The 26,982-nt window shown below is 36.5% G+C and overlaps 1 protein-coding gene across 1 annotated transcript in view; it reads right to left on the bottom strand.

Annotated features, from left to right (window-relative positions):
- The window catches only part of PARG (poly(ADP-ribose) glycohydrolase), a 63,586-nt gene that overhangs the window by 14,293 nt on the left and 22,311 nt on the right, over positions 1–26,982 (bottom strand). The window contains exons 8-14 of the mRNA XM_054163924.1: positions 20,022–20,114; positions 17,824–17,981; positions 10,866–10,945; positions 8,461–8,521; positions 7,843–7,918; positions 5,519–5,666; positions 773–851 (exon numbers count right to left, since the gene is read on the bottom strand). Coding sequence (XP_054019899.1) covers positions 773–851; positions 5,519–5,666; positions 7,843–7,918; positions 8,461–8,521; positions 10,866–10,945; positions 17,824–17,981; positions 20,022–20,114 — 695 coding nt within the window. The remainder of the gene's footprint in view (positions 1–772; positions 852–5,518; positions 5,667–7,842; positions 7,919–8,460; positions 8,522–10,865; positions 10,946–17,823; positions 17,982–20,021; positions 20,115–26,982) is intronic.

The following is a 26,982-nucleotide window of genomic DNA, read 5'->3' on the forward strand; positions in this document are numbered from 1 at the left end:
AGCCTCCTCTTCTCCAGCCTAAGCAACCCCAGCTCCCTCAGCCTCTCCTCATAGGGCTTATGCTCAAGGCCTCTCACCAGCCTTGTTGCCCTTCTCTGGACATGTTCAAGTGTCTCGATGTCCTTCTTAAACTGAGGGGGCCAGAACTAACCATCTAATCGTGATCCAAAATGAACAATTCTCTACAGAACTTCTGTTAGAAGAAGCTAGAAAGATGAGCCCACAACAGATAATGGAACACATTTTCTTTGTGGGTCAGGAATGAAAACAGCATCAGAAATAAGACAGGTCTCTATAAATTTAGCAATACTCTGGCTAGACTTTGGGCATCAATGTGAAATGAATCTGATTATGCAGCACTACTTATTAATTCCATAAGAATGTTGCAAGGTCAGAGAACAGCACTTCAGTGGTCTGTCTTCCTCCAGCATTTAAATGAGAGGACAGTGTGCATGTTTCTATACCAAATGAATAATTTTGTGTATACAATATGGTAACATTGTTGAAGAAATAAATTTAAGAGCTCAAAGCTTTCTGTTCAGATTCATAGTATTAATTCTTATTTTGCCACACATCAGCTGCACTGTGACACCCTAGGTATCTCACAATACCAGGTAACTTTCTTAACTTGTTTGCTCTACTCAAAACAGCAGGATCAAATAGTCTACATTATCTATTAAGGCAAATACTAAAAAAATATTTAAAGCATCAAGTTTTCAAATGTTTAAAATTTTTTTATTCTTTCACTTGAAATATTTATGTGAAACTTCACCTTGGGGTTTTATCTTCATGGCTTCTTGCCCACCGGTAAGTTTCTGCATAGCCTGTGTACTCACTGTACTGCTCAGTACCTGAAACAAATTATGTTTCATATTACACACAGAATCCATACATATTTCTCACTTCACAAACCTCTCCTAGGATTCACTGCTTCTCCAAATGAACACACAGCTCTCAGAAGCAATGGAAAATAAAGATTCCTATCACCAAGTATACAAGATCTTCTTGTAACCAGTAAAGCTTCTTTCCCACCATCAAACATCACAAGTGCAGATCTCTGTACAATGTCCAGCACATAAGGGTTTTCAGCTTTGCCACTCTCAAATTCAATAGCTTGTCAATAAACTGCCTGTCATCTTTAAAGTTTTACTGACTAACATCTGCTAAACAAAGACACTAAGCCTCTGTGCCACCAGCATTTTGCTTGTGTCTGTTTTTTATTGAGGCTTCTACCTGCAGACACAATGATAACAGTCACTCCACTACTGAAAATGTGGCAACCCTACTTCATCACAATGTAGGAACCATCTGGGCTGAAGGATTAGGAAAGCAAGAATGAAAGCATTAGAGTAAGGATCATAACTGCTCTAAAAAGGCTGCCTTTTATGTCATTTTATACCTTACTTCAAAACCTGGGAATGCACAAATGCTTCAGGCAAATACTCCCCATTTTGAGTTTGCAACAGCTGAAGTTGAAGTAGGGGGCTGAAAAGAATACCTCATTTGGAAAATTTCCACTCATACATACTCTTCTTATTCTTATAAAAAAATAAGAGTAAGAAGAGAACTGCTAAGGAACTCCTTAATTACTGTGACACCAGCTATGCCTATAAATGTAACAAAAAACCCCACCCAACATTTTAGAAGGACATGTAAAATGACAGCACAAAACATTTGATTACTAAGACAAAAGTAAAGCCTATTGCACAGATGAGTGCTACTCTTAGAATACAAATCTCTGAATTTAATCTCAAAGTTTTTCCCTCTCTAAAAATGGAAGTAAACCAATTAGAAACACAGAACCACTCACTTCCAAACTCATCACATTTTAAACTCAGCTTTGTTCACTCCTCTGCCTTACTATTCACTTGTCATTTGCTTAGATTTGTCTAGATTATTAACAATTCTGAGGGCACACAAACAAGATTTAAGGCTACTTTGAAATGTCAGTATGCAAAATTACTGCAATGGTAAAAGATTCCTCATCGGGAATTCCCTTCCTGTTAAATAAAAGGGGAAAAAAAGGAAAACCGAAACAGTCCCTAAAACTGTGATGGCAGAGTATGCTTATATAGACATGAGTCCCAGAGGAGGGCCACAAAGATGATCCAATAGCTGGAACACCTCTGCTATGAGGACAGGCTGAGGGAGCTGGGATTGTTCAGCCTAGAGAAGACTCCAGGGGGAATTTAGGGCTGCCTTGCAATACCTGAAGGGATTCTACGAGAAGGCTGGAGAGGGACTTTTATAAGGGTGTCTAGCAATAGAACAAGGGGGAATGCTTTGAAGGTGAGGGAAAGTAGGTTTAGACTGGCTCTTAGAAGAAGTTCTTCAGTACGAGGGTGGAGATACTCTGGAACAGGCGGCTCAGGGAGGTTGTAGATGCCTCCTTCCTGGAGATGTTCAAGGCCAGGCTGGATGACACTTTGAGCAACCAAGTCTAGCTGGGAGGTGTCCCTGCCCATGGCAAGGAGGTTGGATTACGCGATTTCTAAGGTTCCTTCCAACCTAGGTCATTCTGTGATTCAGACAGAGAAGGGATGTGACTTTCCTGAGTTCTCTTTAGGGGATAAGCTAGCAAAACTTCCATCTTTGTAAAGAAAGTACTTCCTTTGATGTCTAACGTGTGCAAAGAATAGGTTATCAAGCTATTGTAACAGGGTAGATTAAATGACAGCCAAACTGTTATGCTGACTATTTCACGGTTCATTGTTTTCGCCAAATTTTAACAGAAGTGCAGTGTCTGATGCCATCAGCACCAGGAAAGAAACACACAAGCAAATACGCACACACCTATATATAAAAAAAACCAACAAAAACTCAGAAAAATCACACAAAATCTAGTCTCATGTCCCAGAAACCCAAAGTTAATCAAAATCAATGTATTTTCGTAAGTGAAGCTCTGGGAATCTGTCAGACAAATGGTTATCCAATTGGCAGCACTTGTGCCTGCTGAATTGCTGGAATAAAAACTGCTATTGCTGGGACAACAGAAGCAATAAGGGATAAAGTCCATATGCTAATGTTTCTGGTAATTTTTTTTTTAATCTGCATTAAAAAAAAAGGGGGGGGGTGTGCAGTTTTGTGGATAAAAAAGGATCAATCTGTCAATCCATCAGAACTTTAAATGCAAGCTACAAAACCTAAAAAAAAAAAAATCCCAAACAATCTACCTGAGGTCAAAAGAAAGTATATACAAGAAACATTCAAAACATACATTCTTTGTGAAACTTGTAATCAGGTCTTTTGATCTTCATCTCATAGAACCATTAGTCTTCTGGCTCTCCAGAGAGTGGCACAATCAGCCTGCTAACCCCAGCTGCAAAAGTATTTTTCTCCTCTGAGCAAATGTTCAGATGAACCAATTATCTGATCTTATTTACTGCACAAGTAATGTGCTTAGCAGTCTCTGAAAACGCATTGCTAAGATGCAGTCAGGACTGGCTGTTGTTCACTCTGTAGATTTACAGCAAACACACGTTACAACTTCACCTGCTCTTAATGCTGCCTGAGTAAATATGAACTCAAAACAAAGAAAACCAAACACAGAATGAAGGCCACTGACACTTATTCACAGCTCTATGAGAAATACAGCTGTGAGAATCTTTGGCATTACTGCTGACATTTCAGATGTCTGTGCTGAAGAACTTGACTGCTTGCATGACTAGTTTCATAGTCATTACAGCAGTGATCTTAACCAGATACTGTGCAATCATAACAAATTTAATTTCCCCCCTATTTCTCAGACTCTTCTGCAAATTTAAGCTACACTGTTATACCCATTAGGCTGCTGAGTCAAGATGCATCACAAAGAATGTAATTTATCAAGGATTATGACATGCAGCGGAAACTTGGCTAAGAACTGAGGTGGAAGAGCTCCAGGGATGAAATGAAAATGATGGAATGGCCATTTCCATTAGAGAAAAAATCCCACATCAAAAATACTAATTGCAAAATACTATAAAGTACTCAATAAAATTAAAACAACTTTGGCACAGTGAAATAACACCCTCACCTTTATTTGTCCATGCCAGATCACTACTTTTTTTGGGAAAATGGAAGGCCTTTCAAAACATAATTAATTTTTTTTCTCCCAGTCAGTTATTACACAGACTGATAGCTGTGCTCTGTTTTCATCATCACCCAGAAGACAGTACTTCAATGTTAATCTTATTACAGTATTATACCTAAAATATACTTTTCTGACCCACTGTTTTTTTTAAAAGGTAAATCAAAAAGGCAAAAATCAATCAAACAGTTTTCACAGAAAACACAAAAATTTTGGCAGGGTGGTAAAACAAAATAAAACACTGCTTGTAAAAAAAGATTAACCAGTGTAAGACATGAAGCAAAAGATGCTCTGCTTGGTAAAATCAATAGGTCACTATAGAGTAAGATTTGCAAGCTCAAATTTCTACTGTGTGAGAGAAATGTGCTTTCAAAGGACTTTTCCTGTGCAAATTCCTGACTGTTGAGGCAGCTGAGGTAACTAAGCCCAACATTTTTTGTATTGCAGAGTGAAAAAACCGAAAGTACTGTAAGATGTTACAGTATTTGCTCAAATGATCTCTCTAATCAAGTATTTTTTTCTTTATAACTGTTCTTTAGAGTAATTTTTTTTTTAAAGTTATAACATCATTTTATTTCTCAGTCATGAAATATGCTCACAATGTTTCTGTGTATAGAACAGAGACACAGCATGACCTGGGTCTGTCCTCTCCAGTTATTAATAGTGACAGTTGACATTTTGATGCTAAGTGTTTTGATCCAATGGATAACAAAACATTCCAAGTTCTATGGCAGAGGTGGAAACAAAGGGAAAAAAAACCTTTCAGCAAATAGCTGAACAAACATCACATCTCCACACAGCCCCTCAACAACATACTGGAGAAGCATTTAGTAATTACAAACCTATCATTGATTTAGATGTATCACAAACAGAAGTTCGTAACTTAAAGATCAAAATCTAAGCAACATTTCCTGACTTTCTACCCTTTTTAATGGATGAGGACTTTCTCCTCCTCCACTTCCTCTCCTTTTTGGTAATTTCAAGGGTTGAGGCAGACCCCCTTCCCCACCACAGGCAAAATAATGACTCAGACAAACTAGAAGACCATTCCTCTTCTCAGAGTTTTCAAGCCCACTGGTGATATCAAACGGTACAAAAAGTCCCAACCCTGCTTTTATGTAACTGATAATAGCTGGGATCAGATAACAGCTAGTATTTGTGGCTTTTACCTGTACTGCACAACAGCATTCTTTAGCTAGGTATGAAGAGACTGAGTCCTCAAAAGGAGTTCTGTCTGCTTGATGTCACTTTTTTTCCTTCACAAAAATATCTCTTGGAACAGTGAGCCTATGGTCTTAAGAGGTGGGATGAAGAAGGAAGCTCTTTGTCAAATTACTCCTATTTTTTATTTATCCCTACAGCATATAAACATACTAACCTTCAACTTGAAATGTATTTTCTATATATAAATCCAGAATAAGTTGTGAAACATTTTCTGCAATGACTAACCTGTGATGATAAGACATTCATTGTGATCCAAGACTTCAGTGATAAGTCTCGATACAATCAGTTCTGGGTTGATTAAAAATCTAATTTCTTCTTGTACTAGTCCTGCTCCGGTCACACCACCTCCAACAAAACGGTTTGCAAAATCAACCTAACAAAAATATATTCAGGAGGGTTGAGATAAGCAAATACCACAAAATCCTTTCATTTTCCATGGTAAATGAAGTCCTGTACACATTTAAATACTTCCATTGAAATCTGTTGCTATTACTTCAAAATACAAACAGCAGGATGGTCAGTTTAACAGCATGTCTTTCCCAATTTCCTACTTCTCAGAAAACTTGACACAAGACAAGGCAAAATAAAGTTCTACATCTCAAATGCTTTAAATCCAACTTTTGTGCATTTTCTTCACTTAAGAATAAAACACATTTCAATAAATGTGAAAGTTGAAAACAAAGAACAGTGTTCTTTTGGTATTTTATTGACACGGAAGAATTAAATTGTCCTTTAATAACCACCCTGCTTCAGCTGTCCACACTGAAGCATTTTTAGATCAGCACTGCCCTGTAGTTGTTCTGTAACTAAAAAGATCTCTTATTAATTCTCCTTGGAATACAGTTGAACAAGGCAAGCAATTGTAATCATTAAGGTTTCTGCTTGAAAGCTCTGGACTACCTTTTGCAAATTATGTTTTTATTATAAACAACAGCTTTTAAAGGATTTGGTTTATTCAACAAAGTGGTTACTCTTTATGGAAATTAACTGCTATATAAATGTATACATTTAAAAAGTCACTTATCTTTCAAATTCTATTAGTCTCTTATTAGTTTTTAATTCAGATAGCTGATAAGAGCACATTTACTAGAGGCCAACAAAGTTGCTGTAGTGGCATGAACACCTGTGTAGATTACAAACTAATTCAGGAGTCAGAGTCAAGTCTGAAACACATGAAAAGCCAGACACTACGACAGCAAGCACTCCTGAAGTCTATCCTAGAAACACCAATACACTTCAGTTATTTAAGATTTCCTGAGCTTCATTACGGTACAAAAAAGTAACATGAAAGCTACTCAGATGTTCAGCATGTCAGGGCCCCAGATACTCTTTAATTGTTCTGAGTAGCCTCACCTTGGCCGCCCTATCCTCAGGCCCAAGCCATGGCCCCTGTACATTCTTGTGCTGGACATTGCCTAAGACATATCATGTATGGGCCCATGCCCAGCACTGGCCTCTGCTGATGGCCACTAGCTGACTAGAGGTCTAGAATTTACCTTCATGGCCTTACCCATCACCTACCCGTATGTCAGTAAAAAGCATTACTGTCACCATCTCTGCTCTGCTTGTCCCAGCCAGTGACCTGGCCCACTGAGGTTGGAGTCACTGTTGACTCCTGCATTTCCTTGGTCATCTGCTCCCTCTTGGAGCCGGTGCTTTTTATCTGAGCAGAGATGGTTTGTTTGATAAGAATTGAAATAGTCAGGAGGAAAAATACCACATCCTAGGCAATAGTCACTTCTCTAGATTGCAACAGAAACAGTACAGGAAAAGGCATAATTCAAACTCCTCTCAACTCTGAGGTTATAGTAACTTTAAATAATTTCAATACACATTTGAGTGATCCAGGTTCATGAAATCACAAAACATTTTCAAGTTTGAAGTTCTCTCTCCTCCTCTTCCACTTTTCCTGGCTAAAGAAGTTGTACTTTTTTTTCAAAACAAACTCTAGAAGGCAGGGATTTTTGTTGCCTTTGTTTTTCTTTTGTTGAGTTGGGCTTTTTTTATTTTATTAAAGAAAGGGGAAAAAACAAACAATTGATTTGAAAACTCAGCTGTGTGCCTTGGTATAGATATGGACAGGGCATCCTCCTTATGAATTTCTTTTGCTGACTGCCTCCCAGACCAAAACAGTGGTGCTGGCAGCAGCATAAAAGGCTCCTGATCCACTGACCTGGTCACTGTCTGGGGCACAAAAATATTTTTAAAAAAATAAACTGAAGTCCTTGACAAGTTATCAAGATCACAGCCTGAAACTTTTCTCTTGTCAATTTTGATCTTGGTTTGAACCACATGACCTGAAGCTGTCTGGGCCATGCAATTTTCTGTCAGCTCTTCCTGTAACAGGTACATGTGCAAACCTAGATGAGCTGGGGAATATTGACAGAACTAAGACTGCCCACAGAATGAATCTTGATGTTTCTTTTACACTGCATAACATCTTGTCATTTAAGTCCATTGAAGATAAATCAATCTCTTTTAAGCTGGCAGACCACAACAGTATAACAAGAACATGACATAAAGCCACATTTACTGTTATATGAACTTACCTGTAGCATACCTTGTCCACTGCTTTCAATGGTGCCTTCATAGGTGACATGCAATCTGGACAGTTTTTTCTGTGATCTGTCATTGAGGAAAAATATTGTACAGAAAGAATGATTACAGAATCTTCACAAAAATACTTCAATTTTTAAAGAAAACCCATCCAAATCCAAACTTCTTCCCTTAAACATAAGATTGATTTTTAAAAGAGGCCCTGATAAAGAAAATGCATTTGCCTTTCAGAAACAATTCATAAAAATTGTAAGATAGTCAATTGTTGAGTTTCTCCATCTCTTTCACCATAAAATACCAAGCTTGCAGTGGAAGTTTTACCTTTTTCACACAAGTTTGTCCCACTTTTACTTACTAAGCAGCAATGAAGCTCCAACATTTGTGTTTTTAAAATTCATTTAAGGCTTGTTGGCTTCACAGGCACACACATACTCACTGGAAAACTCAGGGCACTCCAACAGCTTGTGGCAGTTCATCCATTTCCCTCTGTACTTCTTCCAATAGCAACCCACACCAAACACTGCTTTCTGTAGTACTTTCAGACATGAATGGGATTCAGCTATCATTGATTTACAAGTTTTTTTTTTACATTAACAGGATACTTGACTTACCTTTCCCAGTCTGGAAACTCCTGGAGACATTGCCTTGTAAAGGTCACCAATCCCGTAGGTTCTACAGGCAAACCAACCACACAGGAAAATGTATTAGCTACTGGAGCCATAGCCCTTAGGTTATTTAAAAAGGTAGGCTTTTAAAATTACAAACATCATTCTTGGCAGAAACACAAACACTTAACTTTCATCAAAAGTCATGGCTTCAAATCTTCCCCTGAGCCCATGCTCAAATTGAATGTAGACCAAAACATTCACTTCCCTTTTCCCTTTGGAGTTTGAGTAATTTTCTTTTCCAGATCCAGACAAACCTATTTTTTAAGTGACTTTCTCTTAAACACTAATAGAAAGACTCAAAGTAAAATCTGATGCCACTTAAAGAAAAAAAAAAAAGGATGCATCTTTAGAGATGGCTACTGGTCCACAGGCAACACAGAAAGTACTCAACCTATGGATGGACGAAGCAGTAGCTTCAAAAAAGTCAATAAAGATGCAGTGACAGTGGATTTCAAATCAAACTGTTTTCAGTCCCCCAGACGCTAATGAAAGTCACTGTATTTTAACTGAGAGAAAACTCCTGCCATCAAGAGGACAAGTGAAGCCATTACTCATTGCAGGAAAGGATGCATGATCATCTTTTCTTCTTATCACATATAAAAAAAATTATTAAAAAGAATATATCAACCTTTTATAGTAGGTGATGTCATCCTAATAAGAAATTAATTTGGGCCTCACTGCTTTGCTTGAGTAAGTTTTCTTGTGAAAACCATTCAAAACGGTCTGTAAAGCACAAACGTATCCTTCCAAATGCTTTAAATAATCCTATGCTTTTCTTTCAAATTACAAGAGTGTAGGGGAAAAGAAGCAAGTTGCTTGCTCTTAGAAACAAACGTGCAGAGCTTCCAGCAACCACATGTTTTTTCACAAAGGAACATCAACAGTATCAGTGGCAGTATTTTACAAATTAAGCATTCACCTGAGCACAGTGTCTTCAGCTGATAGTCTCCACTGTGTTCTACAAGGAATTCAACTACCATTTACACTAGAAAGGGTTTCAAAATATTAACAGTAATTCATAGAGTTCAGTTACTAGCATCTTACTAATGCCTTGGACAAAAAAAGAAAAGGGGTAATTTAAAAGTACAACAGGGATTTTTAATTCAAGAAAAGGGCACTCAAGAATCCCATTCATTATTATACAAAGTGATAACATTAAGAAATTTAATATAGCAGTTTCATAAAGCATGTTCCAAAAAGGGAAGAGGGAGTCAGGGACAGCTGTGTAAATTTAAGATTTGGTTTGCATGAAAACATAATTACTCAAGCATGGGAAAAAAAAAAACAAACAAAAAGCCTAGTACATTATATCTCTTCTCAGTCCCACATATAGATCAGATTTACCTTTTACCTCAGAGATTTAGATCTATTGACATTTCTGAAAGTTTGATAGCTGAAACAGGATGTTGCTGCATTTAATTTGTGGTGAATTTAAATGATGAACTGAAGGACTGAAACAAGTAAAGGTATTTTTGTATTTAAAAGCCTAAAGCTATCTTCCTTTTAAAACAAACCCTTGTGAAAGAATATCAAGCCTATAGTGAAATATTGACATGTAAGGGAAAAAAAAAGCCAACCATATAATAAAGATATTGCTGTAGGTATGAAGTATGCTACTGCAGTGAAATCTTTCTTCCCAAAAACACAATCTATAAACTCTGGTGCAGTTTTCACAAAAATAAATCTGCTTTTGAAAGCTTATGCAGATTTCAAATTCATGGTGACAACAGAACATCTGACTATGCACACTAAGGAAAATAGTGCACTGACTTCTAAAAGAGTTGGGATATCTCACGTCCTGCTGTCACTCATTTTATTTGAACTGGGCCAACTTAACAGCTTTGCTTTTGGAGAAATATCAACACAAGTATGGGAAAATCCCCCACAACTATAGAAGTTATAGCCAAAAGATTAAATATGCATACAGCAGCAATCTGAAGCTCCATTCAGAATCCTTAAGCCTGTGATTAAGGACTACATATGATACTAAGTTTCTTCTACATTCTCACTCTGACACAGTAAATAGTTGCATAGATTAAAAACATCACAGGTGTATTTATCTATACGTATTTACACACTTTTTTAATATCTATCTACAAAGGGGGGTGAAAATATATCTGTAAATATTTTACAAAACCCTCCCTGTAGATCTATCAAAAGAAACAAACCAGAACAAGCTATATGCAGAAATGTTAATTGCATGCATCATGTATGAGAGAAGAAACAACACTGATACGAGTATCAGTGTGCTTCACAAACTGCCTTTTGTTGCACACTTTCATCATATAATGGGATTAAATTTTTCATGTATCTGCTTTGTAGTTCAGAGAAAAAGAAAAAAGGATTACTTTTTTCTGTAACTCTCCTAAAATAGCAGAAAAGGGTCTTAAGTTTCTCAGGCTTCCTTGGTGATCGTCCTTCAAACAATCTGAAAAACAAAAAAATTAAACAAAATAATTAGATTTCAGGGACAGAGTGCATAGTAATTAGGCTACTGACTAATTGTGATTTGATTCTGTAATTATTATGCACACATTTCAATTAGCTTTGCATTTAAATATACTACTGTCATAAGAATTCTCTAGACAGCCTTCTCTGTAACAGGTCTTTAGGAGTAACAAGTTCATTTACTTGCTAAATTTCTGAAGAAGATGCTAAGCGAATCCCTATCTCACTCCTAGTTATTTTGTACTATAAAGAAATTTGTATTTCAGTATGAACATCCAGGAAAGCTGCCAGTTTATTTGCAACAGACTGGCTTGTGTCAAAGTAAATGACCAAAGGGTGAAAACCTGTATGTTGAGTACTCCAAGATCCAAATGTCTTACCCTACTTCCAGTTCAGTGAGTTGAAAAGAATTAATGCAACCATATTGCTTTCAAGAATTGCACTGCATTTCTGAATAAAGAGAGAAAAAAAAAAAATCTACCACCAACAGAAACTGCTTCATCCACTGGGCTAGTACAGGCATTCAATCATTTATTTGTAAAAACCTAAGCATTAAAAAGGAGTGTCCTATTTTCAGCCATTAAGTGAATGTATTCTTTTAAGGTTAGTTGAAATACTTTGACTGCATCATCTGCCTTCCAGCAGCTTGAGCACACATTACTTAATTTCACTTCCAACAAAGTGACAAGGCATTGTTACTGGCAACGTGTAATGGAACATATCTGGAAGGAAGAAGAGCGGCAGCTTCAGGAATAATATCCTTTGAGTAGGAAGTTAACTAAAGGATGTCTGATACAGCAAATGCCCTAAGGGTGTAGGGTTCCCTTCTCAGAAAGGAATGACACAACATTATTCATTTGTTTCCATGTACTGGAATGACAACCTCCCTTGAAAACCAGAAAGCTGTTGGGTGAATTTAGCTTTTAGCAATTAAGTGAACTAGATGTTTTTCAGCATTTAAAAATGCTTATGAAGTATACATGCTGAAGAGATCAATTTCATCCAAAAATACCTGTATTAAAGAGGTAAAAAGTTTTTATGGAAACTTTTTTATTCTTTGAATAAAATAGGGATCTAAGAAGGAAAACTCCAGGGTTATCTGGTCTGTTTTGAAATGGACCAAAAAGTTCTATCAAAGCATTGTGCTTTACAACTAATAAGAGGTTTATAAAAGTTGATGCGTTGTGTGCAGATCTTGCTTAAAAGCATTGTATATGACCCTTTATCTATGTCTCATTTGGTATGAATCCTTTTAACAGGTTAATTTATCTATTAGCCCTATCATGCCTTTACTAGTGTTTTGCCTCGCTACATCAAACAGAAATCTCACTTATGTTGCAAACACTCAGGAGAGAGTTCTTGTCACAAAGGCAACACAGGATTTTGCTTAACTACCAGACTGGGCAGGAGAATTACAAATCCGGAAAAGATATGCCTGAAATAAACCAGACCAACACTAAAGGCAACAGCAAGGGAGATGAACTTGGTTTCGTCTGTTACAATTACTCACCAAAATGTACTCTGTCAGGTAGGGAATTTCAACCAAATTCTTTTCTAAATCTGAAATGTTCATCATTTGCCTATCTTTTAATTTACAATACATCTATAATAACAAAAATAATATCTGTATTTCAGTTCTAGCCCTATACAGCTGGGCAAAAATCACAGGGCAACACGGAAGAATTTTAAAAGTTCTGGCCATGAGCTCAGGCATTCCTTCCTGTAGGGGGACACTTCATATAGCATGGATAAAAGAATACTGGTGGTATTCAAAATTATCTGTATTTTAACCTAGTAGCTGTATGTATCCAGAAGCTACATGCATTAGATCTTTTATAGCAGTTAGCTCAAGAGCTCTCATCACCCTTCTCCTCACAGAATCTGCTTTTCTTAGCTATGACATAAATTGTACTTTCTCATTGAAAACCCACTCTGAAATACAGAAAAACACTTATCTTAAAAGAATGTTTATTAAAAACAAAACCAGCCAATATCAGTCCTGCACATGTTTCTGGACTGAATCCATCACAAATTATGTTTGTCCAAACCATTTATGGCACTACGACAGTTTGAAGAAACCATGTCTTAGATTAATATGCTCAGATTTACTTCATATTTCCTGTGTCTAGAATTTACTCCCATTAGTAAGCTAGTGGAAAACTGAAGATGGCTGTCTGCAAACAAGGCTGTAAAATGGCAAAGTTATGAACATATCAACCTTACTTCCAAAATGATCAATTAGATAAAACTATGAGAAGTTTTATTTCTGAAGCAAATGTCTCTATTTTGAAGAGCAAAACTAGATGAGGGCATCACTAGGTATTAAATAAAATTCAAGCTGAGACATAGATCCTACTAGAACAAACAAACAAAAAAAGTGAAGTGGAAGCCATATAATCAATTTCCTGACAGAAGAACCCAAAGCCAAACCCCATTAATTCCAACTAAAGAACTCATCCAAATGAAGTGCACTGTAAATCAAATGTAAAGCACTGCAAGCCCACTTTCAGTTTAACTAAGACACTACTGGCAACTGCATATGTAAGCTGTTTTGTACAGGATGTTCCTACTGCCATGCAGAAAGCTTCAATTTAGCAGACACAGGAGCTAAGAAAGCTTGCAGGGCTGACCATCAAATACAGCTGCAAATTTATCTCAAGTCAGGGTAGTGACAGCATTAATCAAAAGCAAGACCTCTACAGAGATAAGTATTCAAGGAATCAAGGATAGAGATTTAAAAACATTTTAAAAGTAGTTGTGAGAACAGCGTCATAAACAAAAGGCTGATTTTAAAGTCAGTCTGGCTAAATGAAAACTCTTTCCTAGCACATAATCAGACACTTAATTCAGTTGGCCTTAAGAGAAATCCTATATATGAGAAAATACTAAAAATATAAAAGAATATGCAACTGTCAGTAAACATACAGCAAAGAGACACAGCAATAGTTCACACTGTTTCAATAATGATTACAAGAAATTGTGTATTTGTTTTGCTTAAATGTTTTCCTATAATTTTAGAGTGCAAAAAAAAATGTTAGCAGTGTAATCAATATCGTGGGTTTTGCAGTCCTCATATGGAAATATTTACCTGCCTCTGAAACTAGCAACATAACTAAAGCTCCACTTGAACAAAAAAAGATGGAACAAACTTCCTGTCAGTTCCAGGCCAAGGACTATTCATGAAGAATGGAGCTGCAACAAGTGTTTCATTGCTACCATTTACACTCCCCTTATCACAATAAATAAATTATGAAGTGTTTCATTCCTGCTTACACACTGGTATTTTGTAAATAGCAATACCCTAGACTCACTCTGGTCTCCAAAGCATTCCAGGGGTGTGCAAAACAATTCATTAGGATAGAAGAAGAAAATATTTTTGTACCATTTATAAAATAGAAACTATTTTCTAAATACTGTTTATTCATCACAATCTCAACCTTTTAAAATGTCTTTTTTAGTGCATGCTTTAGAATGTAATGTATTAGTACAGGAGCAAATGTATGTATAAGTAAATAACTATGTATAGTGGGGCTGCATGCTCAAAACTTTTTTTGCCAGTATGTACATGCAATCGAAGTTTGAAGACTACTGTGCAATACTTAAATCTTGAATACTTAAATATCAATTCCTTAATGTAAGAGAAAGAAGTGTTAGATCATCTTCAGTAGGAAATTCTTATACACAATATAAAATCCAAATCTTTACCAGAAAGTCCTGTAGCCATTAAAACTATTAAAAGTATTTTAAAAGGGTACCAAAAGTAAAGCTATTCAGAATACAAAAACTTCAATTAATGAAATCTGTACTTCATATAAATCAAAACCAGAAAAAAAATCTAGATGAGAAATTCCTTCCAGAGGGATGAAAGGCAGGCACAGTAATGATCTGACAGTACAAAAGGAAACAACTTTCCACTTGCAGATAGGAAAACATTGCACAGCCTTACGTAAGTCAGGTACAGTAACCTCAGTTCTGCTTTACTCATGCCCAGTGTATATAAATTCCATCTTTCTGTATTAAAATTGCCTTTGTTTCCTGTTTATACAGGATGCAATTTAGAGCTGTTGAATTCCCTAGACATCAAATAGGAGAAAAACAATCCTTTCAATAATACAACCTACAACAGAGGCCAATTTCTTATTGATTGTCACGTGTCATAAGGTATCACCTGTCATCATCTCAAAGTTCAGAACATCATACTGCTCAACATCTTTACATTTAACTTAATCTCTGGACTTGTATAAACAAAAACACTGAGCAATGTAATTTTATGGGCAATCTAGACACACAATCCCTGCCATCAGGTCTGAAACACATATACCCACATCTCTATTCTCTATGCTTTTCATTTTGTACTTTTGTTTATTGTGGCAAGTAACTTTGAGCATTATAGGCCTCCTGTAAGAAAAAGTTTTGGTAATTTGGAAATCTTAAAATACATCAGATTGATACCTGATTGATGAAATTATAAGATGCTAACTCCAAGTACTCAACACCAAGGACTAACAGGGTAAGACATTTTACCCTGAGGATGTGAGACAAACGAACTCTCATAGCTACAACTGTAGCTGGGGTTATGGTACAACTGTTATAATACAACTAAGTTCTGGACTAAATTAATAGATTTATTAAGCTAACAAAACAAGAAAAAAATTTTAGACTGAGTACTGCTTTAATCACTACAAAGTTATTGCCAGACTCCTTTTAAAGTTATCTATTTAAAGAATATTTCATCATTTACCACACACAAATGTTGGTTTTAAATTTATCAGAAAATCATACTCAGCTTGCAGTATTCGGTGCAAGGCTAATTAGAACATATAACTAAAGCAGGCATAACAGAACAGTTTTGCAGGATCAGTGTCTATGAACAAAAAAACCTAGAATCACTTTTCAGAGGAGCAATGCATCCCTCAGTCCAAACCAAGTTCTCTCAAAGTCACTAGATAATTTATTCCCCAGAGAATACTCATTAGTTTGGCAAAATTGATGTTGTTTATGAAGATAATTGCATTACTGGTAAATTAGACTTCAATTCTCCTGCATAAACGTACTATACAGTTTGACCATTTCCTTTCATACATTATACATTCCATAAAAGACATAGATCTTAACTAGTGGGTTTGCTTCTCATTTCCAATCACTTGAAATTACTTTAAGGTCTGTTTTATAAATTCTGCCCTAGTGGAATGCTGGCAGTTCCTGACCTGAGCACTTAGTAACACATGCGCCTAAATATCTGCCAGGCTCACACCATTAGATATACTTCAAGTATGCCATAGTATCAGAACAGAAACTAGGTGAATGTAGAACGCTATCATTTGCTCTCTTCAATCATCTTTTGCTTTTTATCCTGCCAGTTCCCTTCTTGCTGACACTTCTCCTCTTATTTTATTCACTGCCCATCATACCTTGTAATTGACTTCACTAATCTGCTCATCATCAAATGAAAAATTAACCAGTGGGGAGTGAAGGGGGCGAATTTTGGTCCAAAGAATAGTTATGCACAAAAATTAATTGCATAAAATTTTCCTATGGTGGAAACACTGAGGAAGAGCCTCTTTTAACCCTCAAGAACTAGGGGACAGCAGCTTCACTTCTTTTTTTTTTTACCAGTTAGGCAATAATATTCTTGCACTTACACAAATTAAAATGGCTTTCACCCCATTTGACTAAATGTTGAACATTACTCCATCCATAATGCAAAAGGAAAGCCTGAAGGTTGTCTGCAGTATTATCCCCTTCAAATAACATAGTTGGAACTTACTGTGAGTGATGGCACCAGGAAGCCAAGTCAGAAAACAAAGGAGGACATATTGGAGTAAGGCAGGAAATACTCAATAGCCAATTCTTTATACTGGTTGTTTTTAAGTCTATAGCAGGAAATTATCTAATAATTTGGCACAGCTTTTTTTTTATTTAAAAGGAGTTCAAGTCAGTATGCCCCAAATTAGTCACTAGTATTACACTGCACTGCTGTGACTTCACATTGCTGTGCAATGTTCATGGCAAAGAATATGAATTTACACCAGTGATTTAACATCACTTTTTTCTGAAGTTGGTAAGAATTTCACTGCTTGAAAATGTGTATAGAAGATGACCAGCTCTCATTTCTAATTTACAAGTTCATGTCAACCATAGTATTTTGCAGCAGGAAGTGTCCATGCTCTTCCCCATTTAGAACTGAAATAAGAGTATTTAAAAAAACAAAAAAAACAACCAACACATAAAAGATGTTAAGACAAATTCCTAACCAAATCCACCTGAAAGTTAGCCTTGAGGAAGAAGAATAAGCATGTGTTTAGAAATCAGAATATCTTCTTATTGGGGTTTTGAAACCTTTTTAGACTTTTTGTAGTAAAAAAGACAGGTTTATTTTAATATCAGCTCTACCACTGTCTTAAAATGATAATGAGATTGTATGAATTCTAAAGAAACAAGCCCCATTGATCTGACTTAATGTGCAGTTCATCACTGCTGACACAAAGACAACAACAGAAACATGTCCAGGGAAACACTGCCCTTTAATTTAAATACATATAGAATATTTGAAGCAAAACTGAAATGTACTATTCACCAATGAATGGCTAATGAGGTAGGGAATTGTATCAGCCTAATTACACCCCAGCAAGAGCAAGTCTGTGCATGTGCATACATGAAAAAGAAATTTGGATTAAGAATAGCTTCCTGTGCACAAGACCCTTTCTTACATTGCAGCATAGTTTTCTTGTTCTTTAGGGGTAAACAGAAAAGGCAGAAAGCAAACTACTGAAATGAGTGGCAGAAGCATGAAAGAAACAATGACAACAGTATTTTCACTGAAGGGTTATCAGATTCATTTACTCCAGAGAGACATACCTGTTGAAGTTAATGTCTGGATAACTAGAATACTCAGACTTCATCTTCGCATTGCGACGTGGAAAAGTACAGAAGAAAGCATTGGCCAGAAAACTAGCAATCTGTTCCTGTGACATAGTGATGGAGTGATTCATCTTTTGTTTCAGTAGAGGTATTGGCTACCAACAAAAGAAGTGAGGGGGTGGCAGGAGAGAAAAGAGGGAAGGAGAGAGAAAAAATTAGCTTACTCATTTTAAAACAACAGGAGCATAAAACTACATTTGTTAAATTACAGCAAGAGTAATTTAGTCTACTGGTGAACCTTTTAATCAGCTGCACCATTAAAGTTATGAACAGGGTATCCACAATTCAGAAAAGGCCTGCCTGACAAAGTGCAGATTTCTAATCAATAACAAAATGAAAAAACAAGAAAACACAACTCATTAAACAAAACCATGGGGAAAGTAAAGAGGGAAAATAGATGGGATGTTGCAAATCTTGGGCAGTCTTACAAACTGAAGTAAACCACTTTCAATAGCTGCAGGATTAAGAATTCTAAGATACGCTTTCATCTGCAGTAACCACGCTTCATAATTTACAAAGAAACATTCAAGTTGTACCATGGATTATCACTCTGCAACTTGCTAGGAACTTTTTTCCTTTTTATTTGAAGAAATAACCCTGATAATGTTTGCAGAAGGTGCATGATTATCCATTTATTTATTATCAGAGGTGGAAGGAAGAAAAAAAAAAAAAAAAAGCCTGAAGGGTTATAAAACTTTGCTTTCATCATCCTGATCTGCAATTTTTTCTCATCACATTCTAACAGCATTTCATTTTTTAATTCTGTGATAATACCATGAGGAAAGGGGTGTATGGGGATGGGGGCATATGGAGTAACAATTACAAAAAATCCATCTGACAGAACAACAACATAGTTTTCTCCTCTTCTTCCAATATCCTCAGCCATCATCATTAGTCTAACTCTAGGAGAGCTGAATAGCTACATTTCATTCCTTTATTTGGAAATACAGAAATTGCTAGTAATTTAGCCTGTTTAGTACATAGCTCTGCTTACATAAAACCAAGTTTTCCTTAGTTCTTAGAACTACTACATTCATGTTCACTGAATTTCATTTGGTCTTCCGGCTATTTAATTCATAAGCTATATTATCGTATCTGAAGTCACACAACTAGATGGGAAAAAAAGCCTGAGAAGGTCTCTCTAGTAAGTTCTACAAGTCCACAAAACCAGGATATTTTGGACAGGATGTTACATTGGAATAAACTTAGCTTTATGACTAACCCAAACACTTAAAAAATAATACTTTTTTTTCTTTTTTTAAATTGGTGTGACAAAGTTCTTCACATTTTACAATTGGCTAACAGCACATCATCTCTACAAACAATACACCATCTCTATAAATGAACTTGCAAATCTCGTGCTTGAGTTTATGTTCAGAAACTTCATAAAGTTCATAAGATGCTTAAAAACTTCTCCTATCAAAGGACTTGTAAAAAAAAAAAGAAAAGAAATATTCATATTGTTTGAGATTATGTAGTCACTGTGCACCCTTGCAGCATAAAAAAGTAGGGAAGACCTTCCCTGTTCCTGTCCAACAAAATCAATTTAGAAAACTGAAACACAGGAGCTTACAAATTAGAGTTGTGACCCTGCCAATATGCCACATATCACACATTCTTACTTACTTGATCCTACGCACTTTTATCAGCTTTACTACCTACAAAACTGCTTCCCCCAACAATAACGAAGAATTTGTGTGCAAGTATTGTGACGTTCTAACTAGAATAAAATATGCTCTCAAGTAAATGAAAGCTTTGTAAAAAAATACCATTTCAAGGATGAAAAAAAATATTCTGAAATACAATACCAGGTATTTCAAGATTAAGTATTTCAGTTTACAACTACGATTTTCAAACCTGAAAGGTTTCATGGTCAATTAATTTTAAAAAAGCAAGAAGTGTCTTCAGAATAGAGTGTTCTTAAGTTCAGGCTAAAAATATGACAGTGAGATATATTGCTTTACATTGAGACATCATTATCTATGTGCGTTGTCCACTTTGCTCCCTAGGCCTGAATGTGAAAAATATAGCTTTTATTAAGAACATAGTATGATCCTGATGTTTTTACCTTAGCAATTAGCTAGTTAGCAACAAAGTGGTCTACCACAGAGCTCTTATTAACAGTGTTTACTTACCTGTGTGCAAATGTTAGGGAGACAGAGAGCCAGCTTGACCATATCAGGAAGAATAGACTGGAACAGATGTTGAGCTTCTGCATCTTCGAGAACCTGTTAAAAACAAACACAAGATTTTTTTGCCTCAGAAGTAATGGTTATACAGAAGTTGATGAAAACAGGACCCATCCAAAAGAAATGAGAGGAAAAATATAGGATCACATCCACGCAAATCCGTAGCACTTTTCATGGTAGCATCTCACTGCATTTTGCCTTACTATAATCCAGTAACTGAAATCCAGACACAACTCTCAAATGTTGCAGTTATGAAAACATCACCAAATGCTTTATACAGGAACCTTGACTGAGTCGTTATTTCACTCTTTCCAAAGCAAGAAATCAAGTTCACAGCTGATAACATAACTACCTAAAGTACAAAAGTACTGGAACAGTTTACTTCTTTCATCTTTAGGTCATAGTCCAAGACAATTACCTGTGACATTCTCCTGTTAATGACACATGAAATGCACTGCAGGGTCAGACCAGTGGTCCTTGGCAGTAGCAACAGGAAACCCTATACAAGAGCAGAATGGAAGCCTGGGCATTCTCTGCTGTCCACCGCCATGATCCCTCAAGAACTATAGCTGTCAGATTACATACATTAAAGGGTATAGCCTGCTTGGTCCCACATGCTCAAATTGCCATCTTTTCAGTCTCTTCCTGCAAGACAGCTGATCATATGACTATTTCAGCTGCCCTTCTTTACCTGCTCTAACATTCGTCCTGGGAAAGAGAGATCAGAAATAAAAACAAAATCAGGGTACATCATTGTTTCACAAGGCTCCTCAAAGCTTTTTATAGTTAAGGCTAAGTCACATCAAATTTTTGTCTTATTCTCAACTACCTTCGTGACACAGCTAAAGCAACATCAGAGAGAGAAAAATAAATTCTCCACTTCCCTATCAAGTGTGCTATTTTTCCCTAATCTAGGGATCCAGGAGCCCGATGCGACTGGCTGTTAGATTTGCATGCTACACTCAAGGTAAAAGGCAGAGAGAACCGAACACACAACTTGCACTACAGTTGGGGCACACAAGACAAAGGTCAAACTTCAGCCCTCTGCCTCCCTCTTTCCCCTACAGCTAGGGAATCTATATTTCAGACAAATACATTCTACAGTTTTTCAGATTAAAATCAATAAAATTCTGAAACTGCAGCCTTAACATTGTTTTTCAAGTAACACTGTTATAAAATTATTTGATCTACTACCAATTTCACACAAATCCAATAGCAGACAGAATGCATGACACACTATCAAGTATTACCAATTTTACTCTCTTTGACACTTAAGACTAACTAAAATTACACAAAGTGATCCTTTTAGTCAGATAATCACAGTGTTATAATTCCTACTTCATTGGAAAGCTTCACACAGACATCAGAAGGTAAAAAAAACACTGACAATTTTCTTGAGAAGGGGAAAATAAAGTACCTGTGATTCAAAGCATACTATTCGCCATAAATGCCAAGCTGAAAATATTGTTTGAAGACTTACAACTTCTGTTCTTTTGAGATCATTAAAATAACTATAAAAGTATCTCTGCTCTATTCCCTCCCTTTCCAGGTGATATAAAGGGACAAAAGTGCTCAGGAAGCTGAATTAAAAAACACAAACAAATGCTCAAAGGACTAAACTTATGGTAGGAAAGGGAGGAAAATAAACCAATTCCAATACCTACTTTCCATGCAGTATGTTGCTTATGGAGATACAGCAACAAAGTTTTAATTTAGAGTTTTAAATTAAAACCAAAACTTACACAAGTAGTCTAGGAAAAGTGAAAAGAATTTGATATAATAGATGAATCCAAGAAATACACAAAGTATTACTGAAAGCCAATTTTAAGGTTAAGGAATTAACATGATGCACCTCCTGTTGTTGACTGCATATACTCCTACACATTTACAAAGTAAAAGTCAGATACTGAAAATCTAACCTTTAACATCACCTGCTTTAGCAGGAAACTTTGGTCTGTTCTTGGGCACAATGTTTTTAAGCACCATAGAGTAACAAAACAAGCATTTAAAGGCTGGAATTTCAGATCTCAATACATAAAATGAATATGTAAGTTAAATCTATTCAAAAGATGACATTTAACCTCAGATGTCTACCAGGCTGTCAAATTCTGATATTCTCTCCCCTTCGGGTAACACTTCTTCTCTTCTAAAGTTGACATATAAATAGTGGATGCAACGCTTTGCTGACTGCCACAGACTATACGGTATCACTTATCTGGTGACACATTATGGCACTGGACTTTCTCATAGCTGTCAAGACTTCAACCTTTTCTTTATGCTCCTTTGAAAATAATATAATAATGGTATGAGACAATTTTTTTCCCAAAACAGAAGCAGGGCCAGCAATTGCACAGCTCAGCTCCAATGCAAAAACACATATACAAGATTCACTTCTTAACTCTAAATTTGACTTTTCCTACTCCTTACCTTCCAAATATTGTATCACAACATACTACTCTCCCCTTTCTACATTATTCTTGTGCAGGAGTTTTCCTAGACCTCCACTAATGAAGGCCTCAAAATTCAGAGCTGTTAAAGACTAGGTGAACTCCAGCTGGACTTCAGACAGATTATTCTTACACATAAATTACAAATAAGGTGGGATTACTTTTTTTGTGTGTGTGTGCATAAAAACCTTACTACATTTTTAAAAATTAAGTCACTTAAAGGACACCACAACTTTAAAATGATGATCATTGAGACTGCTAAGTTCACAGACCTTGTCAAGAAATTCCTACTTGTGTATCACACTCTAATCAAACCACCAAGCAGCCTAAGCCTCCCTGTTTTCAATATTACCCCATTCAGACAAAGGTCTTTTCAATATTGCAGAGAAGCACATCAGTAGTTTTCAAGCTCAAAAACTTCACAAAATAGCTGCTGCAGTGAGTAATATAAGAATTCATGCTGGTTTTTTCTTTAAAGTAACCAAAAACTAAACAAAAAAGCCCTCCAAATCCTGTCTCCCCAATAAACTTTCTCTCCAAAAGTAACTCCTTGGGGAACTATTCAGTCCTGTGCCTCTCCTTTTCATCTTGAGGCTATAGCCCATTATTGAACAGTGGCAGTAGGGTAGAAATCTGGTTGGTTTTGCTTTAATTCTCAAACAAACAAAACAAAAAATACAACCAAACTGTAACTAGCTTGAGTCATGACCACATCCATGTGATCTTCCCTTCTTGCCTATAGTCTGTTCCTGCACAGGTAACAGACCTATGACATTTATTTGAAAAAACACTTACAAATCCTGGGATACTTAGCTGTCATCCTTTTGACCACCAAACAAGCATGCCACCACACCTGCAGCTCTACAGACCAACCACTGTCACTGCATATTCTTAGCTATGCTCAGCACAACACAGAACCTGGTTTTATCAGTGACTCTTTTCAGACTTGGAAAGCAGCAAAAAAAGAGCACTCAGTTGTAGAAAGCAAAAGGATTCTAGGAAATGGAATGCTGACACAACAGCTACATATGACAGACATCCCATGATGCAAATGTAAACCTGGGAGAACCTAGCAAGCGCACAGAGAATAAATACTTGGTCACAGAACTGAATGAAAATTGATTTAGAAGGAAACTCTATTCACGAAGCAGTGACTTGTACTGATGTAAAACCTAGGATATTTAGAGTCACAGTACAAATTCTACTTATTTGCTGCAGCTGAAAGAGGGATGTGTCATACTTTCTCCCTGAAAACACACACAACACATTTCACCAGTTTCCATGTTCCTCTGATAACTTCCTCAGATCTTTTGGCCTGCTAATGCTCCAGGAAAATAACTAGAGGGGCGTAATCTTCCTCTTCATTAATAAATTGAACCAACCTATCAAAGAATTCATTAATACACAGTGGTGGGTGGTAGGTGAAACAGAGCCATTCACACTCCTTGTCAACGGGCTACATAGATACCAGTTGCAAGTCTTCTCACTGAAAAAAACACTAATATTCCAGATAGCAATTTCATACTACGAAAGGCACCTAACCATTTTGCTTTGATATAAGTCTCCTGCTGCAGGAACATGTCCTGAGATTCAGTCATGTGCTAGTAAGCGTGTACAATCTTTTCTAATGCTACAACTATGCAAAGAGTTTTATAACTCAAAGAATTCTAAAATATTAAATTGTTTTCAACAATTTTTGATAAAGGAAAATGCATTATGTACCATAGCAATTTATTTTTTAAACAGTTGATCTTCTTCTTTCCTTATTATGCATACGTGTCCTTCACAGCTTCCTTCGGGATTTGAAATACAAATACAAATAAATTGTTGACTTTATTCATAGTCCTCCAATCATGCAAACAAAAAAGAAAAAAGATATTTAGGAATAAAAAAAGGGTTACACCCTAATGGAAATGTCTGTGTAATCAGAGTTGCAAAGTATGACTTGCCTTTTGCCTAAGAAGTCACTTGGCAGTTCCATCAGTATTTGCATTGGAGTGACTGATTAAATGAACATGACTTGGGGCTCCAATTCATAAGATGCAAATGGCTCAGTGAGCTGCAGCAGAGCTAAGAGCTCTTGGCCAAACTTGCATCGCAATTCTGCAAAATGACCATTTATACTGTATCAAAGAAGCTTGACTAAAATCCACCATAAGTAATAGCCTCTTGTCACTATAAACCAGTCCTCCAAAACATAATGAACGAGTATGCCTCACAGTCCTAATAAGGATCTGAGGTACTATGGGGGTGATAGTGACGGGGGAGAGTTTAAATCTAAATCTGACAGCTCATCAAACCAAACAAACTGCACACACAGAACAGAATTTTGGACAGCTCTATCTATCACATGGGAAGGTAGAATTATCACACCAACAGGCAACCAGGATGTTAAGACAGCAAAGGTTTAGCACTCTCAACTTGTTTTGGTTTATTTCTCCATATTAACTCCTGTGGCAAGACAGGGATCAACTCAACAAGGCTCTTAAGGATAAGCAGGAAAACCAGAGTGCTTTCTTCAGACTTTGTCCCTTTTATTTCCCTCCTTTTTCCTTCCCAGCTGCCATAATGCATCATGCGTTTTCTTAGAATTATTTTGTTTGTTTGTGTTTGTAAGTGCTCAGTACCATCAGTTACATATGCTGAACTGTTTTTCCAATAACATCTTTCCCAATTATTTCAATCCAAGATATCCTATCTTTATAATCTCCTAATAAATTTGACAAACTGCTTAACCGCTGTGTTCACTATTCACAGTAAATTAATTCTCATTTCAGAATTTTAATTGTAGTTTTCTTTCTTCACTATCTTCAGCTCACCTCCACTAGAAAAAAAACCAACAAACCTCTGCATATTTTTGCAGGGCACCGAGATCCACATGATGAATACTTTCAAGATGAAAAACTTGGTTGCAAGTAGATGTATAACAAATCAGGGCACACATAGCCTTAACTAGACATCATTATTAAATCTTCAAGTCTGCAATTCAGGAAAAAATAACAAAATGAACAAACCAACACTGTTCCCACTCTCACAGAAAGATTTGCTCAGTGCTGCACACAAGGAATATACAAGTAGAACCTGTCACAAAGTCTAAGACAACTTGAAATTGTCCAAAAAACCCCAACTTTGGTCAACTTCTGTAATTGTGCAATTTTGGTGGAAAGGGAATGCAAAAAAGTATTTGGAGAATAAGGACGAAAGGCTTAATTCCTTCTTAAGACTGTTAATAGTCTTGTTATAGGCATTTTAAATGTGGGGTTTGGGGTTTTTTTTGTTCAATGCAGAGAACTGTACCTCTCTTCCAAAGGCTCCCATTTCAGTCTAATGAGATACAAGAATTCAGTCATTCTCTTGAACAAGATTCTGGTTCTTTTGCCTAACATTAACAATTGGTTCCTTTGAGTAGTGTTAACAATTTTGGTTTCCCACTTTTTCAGATGTCTTCCCAGGCATCCTGAGGCTTCTTTCTCACTATTCCCCTTCAGCTGAGACTTTAGTTTGAGATGACAACACAAAAACTTCAGTATACCAAAGTCACAACATGTAGCTGCTCCTTTATTGCAGCAAGCAATATTGTCTTCATTCTCTTTTCCTTCCAGAGCATCATGTACTTATTTTCCTGTCTCATACAGGAATTGCAAGCTTTTCTTCATGCTGTTATTCACTACTGGAACTCCTCAATACTAAAAAAACCACCAAGCCACTATCCATGACAGAAGCCTTTCACCTGAAAGTAAACCAATCTCAGAATGCCAACCTGTATTCTGTTTCTGCCTCTAATCCTTATCATAAGGACTTTTAAATGTGACAGAATCTTAAACGCAGACTTTCTCAATGTGTTATCTGAGGGGAAAAAAAGCAACAACCAACCAACCAACAACAACAAACCCCAAACAAACTCAAAGAACAAAATAACCCCCCCCAACCCAATATGTCAGACACAGAAAAAAAAAAAAAAAGGCTGAACAAGAACAAGTCCTCTTTGGGAGACTTTGAAACAAAAATGTATAAGGTAACATACCCCAAACACCCATACTTATGTGGAGATGGAGCAGATGAATTCTACTTAAACACATTGTGACACAAACTATCAGCACACCAGACACCTAGGCAGAGACACCAGCCTGAAGCCCACTAACTTGTATGCCTGTGTTGAAACAGACTCTTTGTCATATCAAATATTACACATAGAAACAAGATTGATACCTAGAAGCAAAGGAAGGGGTGCATTTTCTGTCCCATTAAATTAAATGAACTTCCAAAGCTGCAGGAAACAATATTCTCACTTGCACCCTTTAGTTTCCTTACAAAGCTAATTCAGTAGGAAACACTCTTGGCTGTCAAATCCATCTATTTCTTTAGCACTTGTCTGATTAGATACCAAAGGAAGGACAAAGTAATCTTTGGAGGGAAGAGGCAAAAAACCCGTAACACTGGATTATGCAGAGAATAATCTT

The sequence above is a fragment of the Dryobates pubescens genome, chromosome 8 (genome assembly GCF_014839835.1).
Source record: "Dryobates pubescens isolate bDryPub1 chromosome 8, bDryPub1.pri, whole genome shotgun sequence".
Lineage (NCBI taxonomy): Eukaryota > Metazoa > Chordata > Aves > Piciformes > Picidae > Dryobates > Dryobates pubescens.